The sequence below is a fragment of the Pseudogymnoascus verrucosus genome (assembly GCF_001662655.1).
Source record: "Pseudogymnoascus verrucosus strain UAMH 10579 unplaced genomic scaffold scaffold_36, whole genome shotgun sequence".
NCBI lineage: Eukaryota > Fungi > Ascomycota > Leotiomycetes > Thelebolales > Thelebolaceae > Pseudogymnoascus > Pseudogymnoascus verrucosus.
Genome location: NW_017263687.1, coordinates 309,178 through 324,863, shown reverse-complemented (window position 1 = coordinate 324,863; position 15,686 = coordinate 309,178). Strand labels below are relative to the sequence as shown.

The 15,686-nt window shown below is 55.1% G+C and overlaps 5 protein-coding genes across 5 annotated transcripts; 1 reads left to right on the top strand and 4 right to left on the bottom strand.

The window, feature by feature from the left end:
- Positions 1-388: 388 nt before the first annotated feature.
- Positions 389-4,077, bottom strand: VE01_06264 (uncharacterized protein). Its single transcript, XM_018275717.2, has 2 exons — positions 2,170-4,077; positions 389-1,990 (listed from the first exon to the last, which is right to left on the bottom strand). Exons 1-2 carry the CDS (start codon positions 2,179-2,181, stop codon positions 794-796), a joined length of 1,209 nt encoding a protein of 402 aa, XP_018128443.2. The 5' UTR covers positions 2,182-4,077; the 3' UTR covers positions 389-793.
- Positions 4,078-8,303: 4,226 nt separating this feature from the next.
- On the bottom strand, positions 8,304-9,061 carry VE01_06263 (uncharacterized protein; the record flags this gene model as incomplete). The annotated part of the gene is made up of 5 exons (XM_018275716.1): positions 8,304-8,348; positions 8,485-8,545; positions 8,638-8,762; positions 8,868-8,938; positions 9,001-9,061. The coding sequence occupies 5 exons, from the start codon at positions 9,059-9,061 to the stop codon at positions 8,304-8,306; spliced, it is 363 nt and encodes a 120-aa protein (XP_018128444.1).
- Positions 9,062-9,307: 246 nt separating this feature from the next.
- VPS4 (AAA ATPase) lies at positions 9,308-11,247 on the top strand. The gene is made up of 3 exons (XM_018275715.2): positions 9,308-10,200; positions 10,258-10,708; positions 10,797-11,247. The coding sequence occupies exons 1-3, from the start codon at positions 9,572-9,574 to the stop codon at positions 11,016-11,018; spliced, it is 1,302 nt and encodes a 433-aa protein (XP_018128445.1). The 5' UTR covers positions 9,308-9,571; the 3' UTR covers positions 11,019-11,247.
- Positions 11,199-13,229, bottom strand: NOP56 (snoRNP complex protein nop56). Its single transcript, XM_018275714.2, has 3 exons — positions 12,930-13,229; positions 11,754-12,873; positions 11,199-11,689 (listed from the first exon to the last, which is right to left on the bottom strand). Exons 1-3 carry the CDS (start codon positions 13,097-13,099, stop codon positions 11,456-11,458), a joined length of 1,524 nt encoding a protein of 507 aa, XP_018128446.1. The 5' UTR covers positions 13,100-13,229; the 3' UTR covers positions 11,199-11,455.
- Positions 13,230-13,440: 211 nt separating this feature from the next.
- SHM2 (Serine hydroxymethyltransferase, cytosolic) lies at positions 13,441-15,404 on the bottom strand. Its single transcript, XM_018275713.2, has 3 exons — positions 15,234-15,404; positions 15,128-15,178; positions 13,441-15,069 (listed from the first exon to the last, which is right to left on the bottom strand). The coding sequence occupies exons 1-3, from the start codon at positions 15,282-15,284 to the stop codon at positions 13,717-13,719; spliced, it is 1,455 nt and encodes a 484-aa protein (XP_018128447.1). The 5' UTR covers positions 15,285-15,404; the 3' UTR covers positions 13,441-13,716.
- Between the last annotated feature and the right edge of the window lie 282 nt (positions 15,405-15,686).

Sequence of the window (15,686 nt, the reverse complement as noted above, 5' to 3'; positions counted from 1 at the left end):
GGTTACTACCAGTGAATACCTACTGTTCTATGTTTTTATTTTTATTTATTTTTTTGCTTTCTCACATCACAGCTCATATCCCATCCCCTACCAACCTACCAAACACGCGAGCAGATAAAGCAGAGAGTGAACAAATATACATTTCCCATTTCCTCTACCAACCATAGCTGCTGTTCATGAGTGTGCACAAGAAAGCAAGCAAGCATAGACAAGCAGAGGAGAGCAGACTAGTCAAAAAAAGCTTGACCTGTAAAACCTTCGATTCCATATATAAACACTCATCACCATAACCCATAAACACATATAATACACGTCCACTCCACTCCACATCTAATCATCCCATCCCATCCTATCCCATCCCACCCCCAACCCCCAGGTATCACCCCCCCCCCCTTTTAAAACAACACCCGCTCTCGCTCCCCCGCGCGCCAAAAACCAAACAAATCCCAAATGCCAAACAAAAAAACCCATACCGAAGGCGGAGCAATGGCCTTGTGTCTATAATATTCCCCCCAGCTCAGATCATTTCAGTCCATCTCAGTTCCCCATGCTGCCCGTTTTCCGGTTTCCGGTTTCCGTACATATAAAAATACACACTTTCTCTCTTTCTCTCACTCTCTTCCGTCCCGATTCGAACGGGAGAATCTAATCGCTCGTTGATGCGTTGAGGTCGTGTCGTCTCTTCTCATCTCTTCCATCTCTTCCCTCATCCTCATCCACCTCAGCCATCTCATCTCTCGTAGAAGCAGATCACAGCAGTCCGTATCGGTATCGGTAGGTGGGCAGGCACCTCTCACCCCTGCCCCCCCTCAACCAAAAACCTCAACTGCGCCGCCAACGCCACAAACCTAACATGCAACTCGATAAAAAAGTCCGGCTTCCCCACAACCTCCGCCAACCCCCTTGCCCTCACCCCCCTCCCCCTCTCATCCCCCCTACTCCCGAGGAAACTACTCCGTATCCTCGGCTCTCCCTCTCTTCCTCTGTTACCAGCACCACCACCACCACCGCCTTCCTCATCAATCCCCTCAGCGATACCACTCTCCGAGTTCCCCGCCTCGGCGAGGCCTTGTATCCATCCTGCTAACTCCCTGAATGCGCCGGCGAGGAAGCCGAAGACACGCATGGCTTTGCGCTCGCTTAGGACGCTGAGACATAAAAACGCATACACGCGTCTCCGACCCCTCGCCCAGGGATCTGGTATGCGAAAGAGGAAGGCGGTTGTATACCCGGCTAGGGGGTCGCCGAAGAATAGTGGGCCACCGGCGGGTTGTGGGGTAGGCGAGGAAGGCGGGAGCGTCTCGCAGGATAAGGTGCGCAGGCACGCAGCGCGGAGGAGGGAGAATGTCGTCGCGGAAGACGGGTCGTGAGAGGATGTGTAGTCGAGGTAATGCGTATGTTTCTGAGAATCACCCGCTGATGCCACCGAGCGCGGAATGGACCGTCTGCGGCGCGAGAGCGCAGGGCCGGGGGGGGCGTCCGGTTCGTCGGAGTCGGAGGGGGAGTGTTTTGGTGTTGAGGAGGCGGAGGAGATGAGTGCGAAGGGTTTGCGAGTTCGGAGGATGGGGGAGGTGGAGTCGTCTGCGGGGGGTGGGGGTATGGAGGGGGAATTCGAGGCGGATGCTGAGGGTGAGGGGGAGACTTTGCGGGGGAGGGTGAGGGCGCAGTTTTCGCAGGGGATAGCGCGCTTGCGATCTGCTTCGTCGTAGGTTTTTCGGAAGGAGGAGTCGCGGCGGTGGATGCGTGGTGCCATGCGGGGGGAGGCGGGCGGGGTGGAGGGGGTGGGTGAGGGGGGGTGAGGGCGCGAGAGCTGGATGGATGTTGTTGGGGAGCTGAAGGAGCCGGAGGGGTTGCGGGAGAGAGAGGCGGAGGGGAGGGGGGTGTCGGGGTAGGTGGGGGGGTCGAGGCAGGTTGTGCAGGGGACGGGGAGCTCTTCGGTCACCATTAGGGGGGTTGGGCCGTGGGTGTCGCAGTAGTGCGCAAGGCAGAGCTGGAGAGAGAGAGGGTTAGTTGAGATCTGGCTGAGGTCTGGCTGTGGTTTGGAATTTGTAAAGGGGGAGGGTTGAGTGAGGGAGAGGTACGGGGGTATGTGGATGTGGGGGTTGAAGATCGCAAAAGTGAAGGCGGGCTGGATATGCAGGGAAAGGGAGACGGTATGGGCTGGCTTACTATGGAAGTCATGACTGCTGCTCGTTGTGTGTGTATGTGTTGTTGTCTGCTGCTCAGGCAGAGCGTCGAGTCCTGGTTTGGGTGTGCACACCTGTCTCACTCGTCGTCGCTAAGGCCAGCCAGCGGGTGTGAGGGAGTGGTATTCTCGTTGTTGTCTCGTGCGTATCGTATCGTATGTGTGTCGAGTGTATACAGTACAGTACGGACAGCACAGTACTCGTACAGTCGCTATCGCACCGTCGTGTGAAGGTTGCGGCGGGCGCCCTCTCAGCACCTTATTATGTAGATCGCGGTGGTGTGGTGGACGGGTGGTGGTGGATGGTGGCGGGCGACAGACAGAGAGACGGAGGGCGGAGAACGGTGGTGGGTGTGAATAGTGTTGTATATCGTCAGCGTGATTTCTTTTGCCCCAGGCTTACGGATGATGGACTGGGCAGGGCCGGGTGACGAAGAGGGTTGGTTTCGTGGGCGGGGCCTGGACCGAGTAGTGCCGCGGCTGGGCTTATCCACTTTCCTGACCCGGCGATCTGGCGGGTTTCGATCCTACGGAACTTGGCCGGCGCGGCGTCGGCAGATGGAGGAAGTCGAGAGGGGTGATCGTATTCGATGGTGAAGGTGAATTGGACGCGAGGCGGGGGAGGCGAATGTGAAGTTCGGAAGTGATGTTTCGTTGAAGGGAGAGAGTCGAGCTGTTGGTGTGAAGACTGACTGACGGAAGAATTTCGAGTTTCTGGGAAAGAGCGGCGGGCGCAAGTAGTTGATAAGAGGCGCGGGCGGGCTGGGTCTAGACAGACGGACGGGACGGCGTGCGTGGTAATGTATGGTACTGACTACTGCACTGGCGTCTTATTTCGGTGGTTATATGTGTATATGTGCAGTTGCAGTATTTACTGCATGTGCTTGCTCTGTAAGGCTTGGACTTGGACGTTTTGAGTGTCGGGAAGGTAGGGAAGGTAGGGAAGGGGCGTCACTTCATGCAGTTGGGCTGCAGAGTGGGCTGGAGAGAGTTGTGGGTTGGCTTTGAGTGGAGTGGAGTGGGTTGGTTGTAAGTATTCCCAGCGGAACAGTGGAAGTGTCCGAGTGGTAAGTGGGCTGGAAGTATTTCCCAGGGCTGCTAAAGTATCGCCAGGGCCTGTCGCTGTCGCGAGTGATCGGCTGGGAGGGATCGACCGTGGTATCCCGCGTGCCTGCCCTGTAGGGTGATGTATATTGATGACGGGAATAAATAGACTGGTAGGGAGTGGTCGAGAGTAGTAGAGAGTGGTATAGACTGGTATAGACTGGTAGGGTATACCTTGTTGATTGTCGGAGTGGATGTCAAGTATTGTAGAGTATGTAGAGTGGTAAAAGAGTGGTAAAAAAAAGAGTACCTGCACTGTCGATGATGCCTGTCTGTCCTGGGATATATCCTGGGATGGTGGGGCTGGAATTGGAATACCTGCAAGATGGCCAAAGACGGACAAGATGAGCAGCGGAGAATAGAGTAGGATGATGATCGGATCGTCTTCGAGGAATATACTTCGGACGGTAGTTCTGTATAGGCTGCCCAGGGTGCACAGGATGCACAGGATGCACGGCTATATAGTAGTGCGCACAAGAGGATGTATAGTGAGATGCAGAGTAGGATGGGCAGGGAGGTGCACAGGAAGATTCGCAATGGAGAGCTGATGCAGCGCAGATCGTCTCGTGTCGAGCTGTCGTCTCATCTCTTTTTGACGGGTGGCAGCTGGTAGGTAGTTGCGTATAGAGTTTGGGTTATGTAGTATGCAGTTTTTTTGCCAATTGGAGGGAGATGAAGGGTGAGGGTGATGGGTGGGGGTGAAGTATGAAAGTGGAGGAGGGTGAAGTATGAAGTATGAAGTATGAAGGTGGAGAGTGACGTTGTGAAGTGTGAAATGTGAAGTTATGAAGGGCCGGGGGGCGGGGAGCAGAGAGAGAGAGAGAGATTGGAGGGGACGGATGCGGCATGTATGGGAATGGAGATGCGGAGGGCGGATGGCGGATGGCGGATGGGGATGGATGAATTGGGATGAGGCTGCTTATGAACTATAGTAGTATGGGTATAGTATCGGCTATAGAGGAGAGAAAGTATACGGAGGCATAAAAATGATTGTCGTCATGGGCGGCAGAGATCAGACATACCCATACGAATGCGCATACACATGCAAGATTGTAGATGTAGATGTAGATATCCATACCGGCATCGACGACTCCATCGACGACTACATCGACAGCCTCTACCCATCTCCCAATTATCCGCGGCTATACACCACACGCACACCCTCGTCGTCGTCCCCGGCTACCCTGCTGTATACACACATACCACAGCAGCACAGCACAGGATATCGACGGTTACCATGAGGGAGGGAGGGTGGTTGAGTAGCGACGGTTACCATGAGGAGGGCTGGTCGATTGATTGATTACACGATGCAGGTGGTATAGTATACTACCAGTAGACTGGGCTGGGCTGGGCTGTTACCAGAGAACCCGACCCGACGACGATGATGATGATTGATTGATTACTGACGATGATGGGTTACCAGGGAATGAATGAATACGACGATTACCACAGCCACAGCCGCATCCACGCCGTCGATATCCAGCTCATCGACCTCATCCACCGCATCCATCTCATCCACCTCGTCGTCGCTCCTTCCTTCCTCCACTCTATCAGCTATCACCTGTCAAACTGTCACCACCACCGCCGCCGCCGCTGTCAGCTGTCAGCCAGCCAGCCAGGAACCACCTTCCCTTCTAACTTCCTCCACTCCTTCTGCCCCTCCCTCCTTCCCTTCCAGCTCTTCTTCATTCTCCTCATCCACTCCTTCATCCTCCTCGACCCCCTCGACCCTCCTCCTCCACTCCCCCATCTCCCCACCACTCCACTCCCTCACTCACCGCCTCTCCCCTACTCTCCACGCAATCAACTCAAATCAGAAGGCGCCGAGTTAAATCAAATCAACGCAAGCAGCTAGCCAACAGACAGCCCCCACCCATCTCGGAGCGGAATACACCCAAACCAACCCATCCAGCCCAGGATCCTAGTCCAGACAGAAAGACAGGGGGTGGATGCGCCGCCATGTGTGAACCAGGGTATGAGGGCGGCGGAGGGGAGGGGGAGGGAAGTAAGGGAGGAAGGGAGGGAAGGGGAGGGGAGTGTGGTGCAGACAGGGGGGAATGGGGGGATGGGGGGATGGGGGGATGTCTCGGTAAGTACTCGTACTCGTACCAACTACATACCACATTCCACAGACCACACAGACCAACATTAGCAATCCCCCAAACCACTCCCCTCAAAGCGCCGAAGAGTACCGACACACACTCGCACGCGCGGGCAGCTGGGATCGGGCAACGAGATGGACAACGAGATGGAGACGGGATAGGTCGGTCCGAGGGCTCCGCTGGGGGGAGGGTTGATCAGCACCAGCATCAGCATCACCACCACCACCATCGCATCCGGATGGCTTGGAAGGGTAGTCCGAGAGTATAAGCAGAAAAGATCGGGAGGGGGGGTGGTAAGGGTAAGTCCACCTATCGGGAGTGCGGGATTTCACATTATATCACCCAACCAACCTACGACACTGTTGTGTTGGAGCGGGTGACTTGACTTGACAGTCAGAGAGCATGAGAGATACAATACAATACAATACATCACCTCGTCGCGAGGCAAGCGAAGCGAAGGGTAGGGCAAAAAGGAAGGAAGGGGCCGAAATTACACACCCCGCCCGGCCGCTGCTAGACCGCTGACAGACAGGTGCCATTCGATTCGGCCCTACGGCACTACGGGTCCACGCGCGTCGGCGTGGTATGTGGATGTGTGCTTGGGTGCGTGGGTGGGTTGTCGCAGAAAGACGGCAGACAGGCAGATGGGCGGATAGAGTTGCGCCGGTCGGTTGGTTGCTCGGTCGCTGGTGATGGGTGGTGATGAGTGGTATAGGTGGAAGGGGCGAGTATGGGTATGTGTGTTTAATCGCGCGGTGGTTAGTCGGAGGTGTTTTGCGGTGGTGAGACGATGGGGGGAAAGACGCGCCGAGGAGTGTGGAAATGGAGGGAGTTCTGCATGCATGTGTAGCGTGGAGAGGATGGAGCCGTTGAGATGGGCTGGGTTTGGGGTTGTGTACGCTGTGGTGAGGTGAGGTGTACAAACTCGCGGCTGGATATGGATACGCAACGAGGAAGGAGGAGTAACGTGTCCTCCCACCTCCCCATTATCCGCCTCTCTGTCCCTCCCTCACCCATCTATCCAAACTCCCAAATGCAATGCAATGCAGCACAATACTCCCCTCCCCTCCCCCCCATCCCGAGTGTACCCCCAATCCCACCCCTTCCCTCCACCACCTCTCCACATGGCACCGCGGTAGAAGCACTATCAATCCTTCTCGAAGGCCGCGTTGACCAGGGGTTACGTGGGATTTGTCCAGGGGACTGCAGGGGTACACATGGGTCTACACCCCTACTATACCCCTACAACCCTCCCCTACGCCTAATACCGCACTGTCGATCCACCACGAGACGCGGTCAAAGCGTGCGCAGCGTGCGCACGAGCAAGTGCAACGGTTGTGCAGCAAGCAGCAAGCGATGGGGAGGATTAACCGGTCTTAGGGTTTCTTGTGCAGCGGAGAATTATCTCTGGGCAGCCGCCGGGAGAAAAGCCGTTGAGGGAGATTGGATTTCAGTGGGGTACAATATGGAGAGACCAAGGGGTTGGGCCGGTATGCCACGTGTGATGTATATCAGATAGATGGACAGACAGACAGACAGACAGACGGTGAGTCTTACTGTACAGAGCGGGGTTTGGAAATCCCGCTGGGTTGGGCAGCTATGGTATTACGGATACTATACGGGACGGGAGGGAGGAAGACAGGGACGGATACGCGGATGACCACGAGGACATCGTGGATGGATGGGAAGGGAAGGGAAGTGCCAGTGACATGATCCTTCGGGTCATCATCATCCCCCGACACCCCCGGTCCTCCCGGGACGTTCCTTTCCTTTCCCTGTATACCACGCGCTCACTCAGCCGTACTGTGAGACGGGTGTGGGATGGGATTGGGGTATCGCCTCGGCCCGTAAGCCTCTGCCGTTTCTCGGGAGGGAGGGAGCTAGGAGGGAGGGGTAAAATGGAAACGCGTTTGAAGGTACGTGGTTATCCCGTCTTACACACCCACTTCTCTTCTCTTCTCTTCTCTTCCCTCATGTCCGCGTTTCTACCGTTTTATCCGAGTTTTGCCGGTTGGGTGGTGTTGGTGTGGTTTGTGGTGTGTGTGTGTGGTGCGTGTTTCATAGTTGGTGGATGGGTGAGGAAGGAGGTGGAGGGAGTAGGGGGATGAGGTGAGGTGGAGGAGGTGGGTTGGTAGGCTGGTAGAGAGGTAGAAATACAGCTCGCCGAAGTCACCTAATTAGGAAATACATGAGAATCGAAACACTCCTCGAGATAATCCAACAAGCCGAGGTATAAACAGTTATATGCGCTATAAACATCCACACACACATATCCACACACACACACATCACACACACCATCTGCAAGCAAGGTAGACGGTAGTATACGGGAAGGAATATGATAAAATTTAGCACCAGGTAGGTAGGTAGCTAGGTAGGGCATCAACAGCCACGCGTGTCCACCCTCCCCTCCCTCCCTACAAAAGAGAGAGGCCTGCATCGAACAGCCGCGGCACATCCCCCGCATCCTCCCGCGCTGCTGCAGGAGACGGATGTATGGAGGTAGCCAGCCAGCCGGATTGTCGGGACTATGCAGAGATCCTGCAGATGAGAAGTGATGGGAGGCAGGTACAATGCGTGGTGACAGCTGCAGCCTGCCGGTTCTTCCCTCACCCCCCAAGTAGGTGCATAAGGTGTGTGGGAACTGTAGAATCCCGACTGATCCGTCATGTGTGTATGTAGGCAGGCACCACACTCCGAAGTTCCCCGCGCCAGATGGGAGGAGGGTCCGTAAGTTTCCGTGGATCCCGAGACAGAGAGACAGTATGCATCTATACCCAACATACACGCAGGCAAGCGATCCGCAGTATCCCCTAGGTGACATGCACCCCGCCTCCTGCCATCTGCGACATCCCGTGTACACCGCTCTCACTCGCTCAGTCTTGGAGCGGCGTCGGTGAGCCGGGGGGGTATCAGGCGGTTTGTTGGGGGGCTTGGGATTGTTGGAGGTTGATTATCTTGGGAGGGTTAGTTTGGGCTGGCTCTTTGGGTTGGTAAGGAGAGAAGGACGAAGGGTGCGAATGATGGGGAGGGGCCGGAGGGGAAAGGCGGGGGGAAAGGGGGAGGGAGGAGAGGAGGTATGGGGAGACGTACTTCAGACCGCTTTGCGTCGCTGGAGGCTTGGATATCTGCGATTTGCTTTTCGGTGCGTTTTCTGTGCTTTTTGTTAGCTTCCGCGATATTCTTAGGGGTATAGCGGATGGGGTAGAACAGCGTGCCAGCCGGACGGGAAGAAGGGGGACATACATCTCATTATCAATAAACTCCAACCGTCCGTCCACAGCCATAACCGCCTCCGTCTTCTCCTGCTTCAACAGCACCGGTCCAACGAGTTTATAGATATTCGCTTCCTCGGCGAGGGAGTCGAATTCCTGTAATCAGAAGTTAGATTAGCACACATGTTCCCCATATTCCCCCTCAATTGTCGGAGTAGGCCCCGAGGAGGAGTGGACTGGGAAAGGAAAGGAAAGACGAACCCGCTTCACGCCCTTGTTCTCTTGCTGCTGGCTCTCGAGCTTTTGGCGCGCGGAGACGATGGTTTGGAGCTCTGGTGGGGTGTTAGAGGGGGTCTGCGAGAGGATGAACGGGGGGAGAGGGAGGGGGGGGTACCAGCTTGGAGCTTCTGGTATTCATCCGTTAGGACTTGAGCGCGCTGTTGTGCTTCTGCCATATTTGCTGTGAAGTGCGTATATTCAGACGGAGATTTAACTATTCGTATACCAGCTTGCTGCGGTTACTATGCACAGCTATAATGTCGTGCGTTCGGAGTTCCTGTGATTTTGCGGAGGAGGCTCTTTTTGCTGTGGTGCTTGCACCCCTGGACCGATTTGAGGCACGTTTCTTGGTGGGGTCCGCGTCAAGCGAAGCGGGCGGCTGGCCTTGCGTCACTGGAGCGAGCGGCGACTGACAACAAGCCGTTTAACACCACCACGGCGACATTCGAAACCGCCCTTGGCTTCTTTCTCCACCTGTCATATCGATTACTTGCTGCATTGCGTGCTATAAGCGTTGTGAGGGCTACGTGCTGAAGTCTCGAGGTATTCGTCAGCGTTTGCGAGGTCGTCTAGGCAACACCACTTCTATCCCACCAAACCCCTCATCTAGGCCTCTACGCCAACCTCCAAACTCGAATTCCACACTCCTCGCCACTCGAGCAATTCACCTCCCACCCCTCTCCAAGATGTCCAACACCGACTTCCTCGGCCGCGCCATCGACGTCGTCAAAAAAGCCATCGAGAGCGACACGAACGGCGACTACGACAAAGCGTACCAACTCTACTACCAGTCGCTGGAACTCTTCATGCTCGCCCTGAAATGGGAGAAGAACGCCCGCTCCAAGGAGATGATCCGCGCCAAAGCATCGGAGTACATGGAGCGCGCCGAGAAGCTAAAACAGCACCTCGCCGACGCGGAGGGGAAGCATAAGAAACCCTCCATGATGGGCGCTGACGGGTCCTCGCGCGGGGGCAACGGCAAGGCCAAGGACGAGGACGAGGGCGACGCGGATAACAAAAAACTACGCAATGCGCTGGCCGGGGCGATCTTGCAGGATAAGCCGAATATCAAATGGGAGGATGTTGCGGGGCTGGAGGGTGCGAAGGAGGCGCTGAAGGAGGCGGTGATTCTGCCGATTAAGTTCCCGCATCTGTTTGTGGGGAAGAGGCAGCCGTGGAAGGGGATTCTGATGTATGGGCCGCCGGGGACGGGGAAGTCGTTTTTGGCAAAGGCGGTGGCTACGGAGGCGAATAGTACGTTTTTTAGTGTTAGTAGCTCGGATTTGGTGAGTAAGTGGATGGGAGAGAGTGAGAGGTATGTGTTTTCCCAAGTGCCAGAATGGTTGGTTGCAAGATGCTAATTCAAGACTAGGTTGGTGAAGCAACTCTTCGCTATGGCCCGCGAAAACAAGCCCTCGATCATCTTCATCGACGAGGTCGACGCGCTCTGCGGCTCCCGCGACGAAGGCCAATCCGAAGCCTCTCGCCGCATCAAAACCGAGATGCTAGTTCAGATGGACGGCGTCGGGCAAGATTCTCGGGGCGTCCTCGTCCTCGGCGCGACGAACATCCCGTGGCAGCTGGATAATGCGATTCGACGCCGCTTTCAGAGGCGTGTCCATATCTCTCTGCCCGATTTGCCGGCACGGACGAAGATGTTTGAGCTGGCGGTGGGGACGACGCCGTGTGATCTTACGCCAGCGGATTTTAGGAAGCTGGGGGAGCTGAGTGAGGGGTATTCGGGGAGTGATATTAGTGTGGCGGTGCAGGATGCGCTGATGCAGCCGGTGAGGAAGATTCAGATGTCTACGCATTATAAGAAGGTGCGTTCCGATTTCCCTCTCCTTTAATCCTCCCTTGAATCCTGGAGTGGAATATTATGGGGTGTTATGTAGGTTCTAACAATAGCAGGTCGATGTCGATGGCGCCGAAAAACTTACTCCCTGCTCCCCTGGCGACCAAGGCGCAATCGAGATGTCCTGGACAGAAGTCGACAGCGACGCTCTCCTCGAGCCCCCTCTCCTACTCAAGGACTTCATCAAAGCAGTCAAGAGCTCGCGACCAACAGTGTCGCAGGAGGATATCAAGCGCAGCGAAGAGTGGACCGCCGAATTCGGTAGTGAGGGCGCGTAGACGTTTGTTGTGGGGAAGGAGGAGTTGTCTGGATGTGCGCAGATAGCTTGGTTAGGATGGGGTTGGACATTGAAGCGCGGCGTTTGGGGAAGGGGTGGGAGCATTTGTTTATAGGAGGGTATACAGAGATGAGGAGGGGATATAGAAAATTATACAGAATTATTGAGTATATGTTATGCCCACAGAACATACAGTTATAGCCACAACAGTCACAGTATTCACGGCAGCAAGCACCCCATATTTCTTTTCACATGTTATTTATTCGAAGCACCTAAGATCCTAAAGATGCCAGCCTACACAGAGCCGCAAACGCCAAACATGCACAAACTAGAACTGTATGCGCACCCACACCTTCATGACCGCGCCGAGTTATGAAAAAAACACAAGAGAGAAGTACAAGAGTCGTAGCAAAAGGGAGAAGCGCCGCTAGGGCACATCTAGGCAGCGACCTTCTTGCTCTTCTTCTTCTCCTTCTTCGGGGGCTCCTCGTCGGCAGCCTCGCTGCGCCGGCGCTTCTTGTCCTTCTTCTCGTCGTCGCCGCCGGACTTGCTCTTCTTCTCCTTCTTATCTTTCTTCTCCTTCTTATCCTTCTTGGTGGCGCTGGGGGGGACGATATCGGCCATCTCGGGGTCGATCTGGATCTCGCCGAGGACGGCATCCATGGCTCCCTTCTGCGGGGTGTGTTAGCAAATCTGTTTTTTTATTTTTTTAGGGAAATGTAAACGGATAACGTACCATAGCCTCCTCGTTCCTGGTTGGTGCCTTTCCGGTGGCGTAGAACTCAAGTCTCTCCTCGACCTGAGCCTTGAGAGCCTCACCGAACTTCGTCGACGGGGTCTCGGAGAAGTTATCAATCCTCGACGCAATGGAGCACTTGTTGGCCAAGAATCTGGAAATGCGGCCCTTGTTCTTGGCGCCAGCGCGACCAATGAAGCTAGAGTGGTAAATAAGACCGTACTTGGGGGTGTTTCCCTTGGTCTTCAGCGCGCGGAACAGCGCCTTCTCAGCACCGAGAATCTGGACGGTGGAGGCGGGGTACTTGGAGAGGTTGGTGAGAGAGCCCGCGTGGGAGATGAGGCGCGCGGCGACGACCTCGCCGATCAGCGAGGCCAGGTTGGGCGCGACGATGGCCATCTTGTCGGTGAGGTATTGGAAGAGGGAGCGGCGGTATTCGGCGAGCTTGACGACGCGGTTAGCGAACGCAGAGACGTTCTTCATGTCCTCCTCGGAGATGTCCTGGCCCATGGACACCTTGCCGGCGTCGATGATGGCCTGGGCGATGTCGGCGTCGTCGTTGACGAGCGCGGCGATGTCGTGGAGACGGTCGTCGCTGAGGGACTTCTTGTCGCCGATGGCGAGGGCCAGCTTGGCGTAGGTGTGGTTGTCCGAGACGATCTTGATCAGCTCGGGGAAGTGCCACGAGTACCACTCGCGCACGCGCATGGAGAATGTGTTGACGGCCTTGTCGAGGTGATCAAGGGTGGCAATGGCCTGGATGATGTGGTTGTCGTTCTTCTGGACGGAGAACTTGACCTTTGCGCGAGAGTAGGCGTGGCCGAGACCGAGCTGGGCTCTCTCGACATCTCCCTCGTGGAGACCCTTCAGCAGCTTTCCAGCGTGCGTACGCAGGCCTCTGAGAAGGTCGGCGACAACCTCGGAGGTGTCACCGGTCTCGCACTCGACGGAGGAGAAGTTGGCCTTGATGCTACCGGCCAGGGCCTTGTCCTGAACACCGAGAACGGTCTTCTTCTTCTTGCTGACTTTTGGGAGACTCAGCTCAAGGACGGAGCGGAGGTATTCGGACAGGACACCCTCAGAGATGAGGTTGACGTTCTCAAGGGCCTCGGCCGCACCTCTGTAATCAGAATTAGCAATCTCGTCTTAGAAGAATTGATTCCGTTTCAATTGTACCTGTAAGGCGCAAAGTTGACCAGCTTGACCATCTTTCCGAACTTGGCGACATCCTGGGAAGCAGCCTCAACCTCCTTCAATCTGCTGCCAATAGTCTCTGGCTGGTGGACGACCTGGAAGATCGCATATCCCACTGAGCTCTCGTGGAGCAGGTAATCGATGGCGGACATGGTGGGCAAACGTCTTCGGCGTCTACCGTAATTGGTGTCGTAGACCTTATCAAACTCACAAGATTTATTCTTGAGAGTTGCGGTCCAATGGTTGTCGGTGATAGTTGGTCGATAGTGGAAAACCTCAATCACAGCTTCGCAGCTTGAACTTTTTTCGTGCAGTGCGATTTGCAGCCCGCTAGCATTTCTGTGGCGCTAAACCTAATGTATACTAGCGTCTTCACCACCCGACCAGTGAACTTTTTAGTAGTGGATGAGGCTTTCAGTACGGAGTGAGAATTTATTTTTACGGAGTATTTCTGGGTTCAATTCTCTTGGCTATCCTTACTTTCAGAGTGAAGTTATATTTCGGTATATATACGCTATATATGCTTTTTGAGACCACGAATGCGAGTACTACAGCCAATATAAACCACCACAACTACAGGCACACGCACACGGCACTTCAAATCAAACAAGTCAAGTGATCTTTTGATTCACAATGGTTTTAAGTAATTCCAATTCTATATCAACTGCGTTGAAGCAGGCTCTGCAACGATAAACAACCCAGCCGGAAAATGCGATGAGCTTTCCCTAACCCTTTCCACACCAAAACACCCATAAAAAGCAAACAACACTTAAGCCTTCTCGGCTCTCCATCCCTCAACAGGGAGGGGGAAGCTGGAAGCCCAGCTGGCGATCTCCTTGCGGAGAGCGTTGATCTTCTCGATCTCGCCACCGGCAACCTTAGCCCTGAAGTCCTTGAGCTTGTTATCCGGCTTGGGGAGCGCGGCCTGGACCTCCTTGCAGATCTGGATGGTCTGGTCAATGTAGCTGGCGACTCTCTTGAAGTCGTCCTCGCCGAATCCACGGGATGTCATGGCGGGGGTACCGATGCGGATACCGCAGGGGCTGAGGGCGGACTTGTCGCCGGGGATGGCGTTCTTGTTGCAGGCGATGTTGATCTGCTCGAGGACGGCCTCGACGCGGGCACCGTCCAGGGACTGTGCGCGGAGATCCATGAGAACCATGTGGGAGTCGGTTCCGTCGGCGACGAGCTTGTAGCCGAGACGCTTCAGCTCGACCTCGATGGCCTTGGCGTTCTTGACGACCTGCTCCTGGTACTGCTTGAACTCGGGGGTGTTGGCCTGCTTGAGGGCCACGGCGAGGGCAGTGATGGTGTGGTTGTGGGGTCCACCCTGGTGACCTGGGAAGACGGAGAAGTTGATGGGGTTCTCGAGGTCGTAGAGGATGTCCTTTCCGGTCTTGGCGTCGGTAGAGCGGACGCCTCTGCGGAAGAAGATCATGGCGCCACGGGGTCCGCGGAGGGACTTGTGGGTGGTGGTGGTGACGATGTCGGCGTACTCGAAGGGGGAGGGGATGACACCGGCGGCGATGAGGCCGGAGATGTGGGCCATGTCGACGACAAGGTAGGCACCGACCTTGTCAGCGATCTCGCGCATGCGCTTGTAGTCGATCAGACGGCAGTAGGCGGAGGTACCGGCAACGAGGACCTTGGGTCTGTACATGAGGGCATTCTGCTCGAGCTGCTCGTAGTCGATGATGCCGGTCTCAATGTTGACACGGTAAGGGAAGGTCTCGAAGTAGGTGGAGACAGCGGAGATCTTGCGCTGCGCGGTCTGGTAACCGTGGGACAGATGGCCTCCGTGGGGGAGATCAAGACCCATGAGTCTCTCATGGGGCCTCATGATGGCCTGGTAGACCTGGAGGTTGGCAGGGCTACCACTGAGGCACTGGACGTTGACACCCCACTTGGCCTTATCCAAGTTGAAGGCAGTAAGGGCACGAGCCTGGCAGGTCAACTCAATGGCATCGATGTGCTCGTTACCGCCGTAGTATCTAGCACCTGGGTAACCCTCAGAGTACTTGTTGGACATTGGGGATCCCAATGCGTCGAAAACGGCGCGGGAGGTGACGTTCTCGGAAGCGATGAGGATGATGGACTCGCGCTGTCTCTGGATCTCTTTCTCCTGGAATTTGAATTAGATATTGCCATCGTGAGGTAAGCTTATGATGGATTAGACTTACCATGATCGCAGCTATCTCAGGGTCGGTCTCCAACAAGGACTTCTCAAGAGACTACATTGTGATGTCAACTGTCATGTCCGTTATGACTCCGATAGCTGTAACTTACGTCCTTGTGCGCCTGGGACAGGGCATATGTGGGTTGGGTAGTAGAAGCCATTTTGACAATTGATTCGATCTTGTCAAATCTTAAATCTTCAAATTTAGTGAATGGTAGAAGAATAAATGGTGGGATTAACTTCGAAAAGTATGACGATAATGACCCCAAAAATTTTGACCGCCACCAGATGCTGCCCCGCGTTGTGTTAATCCGCTAAATTTATTAGCGAAAATGCTATCGATTGTGCAGGGGTGGAGGCCGATGAAGGAGGTTTGGGAGGTAGGTAGGTACTGGAGGATGGGATTGGGACCTCCGAAAGACTCCGAACTCACCTAGAATTATTGTCTAACTATTGTTATAGTTTTTTCTGATAGCTTTGAAGCTTCACTGGTTGAGAAACAAAAGCAATTTCTCCTTAGGTTGAGTTAAATCGTATGTCGTCACCAAAGAAGCTCTCCCGTC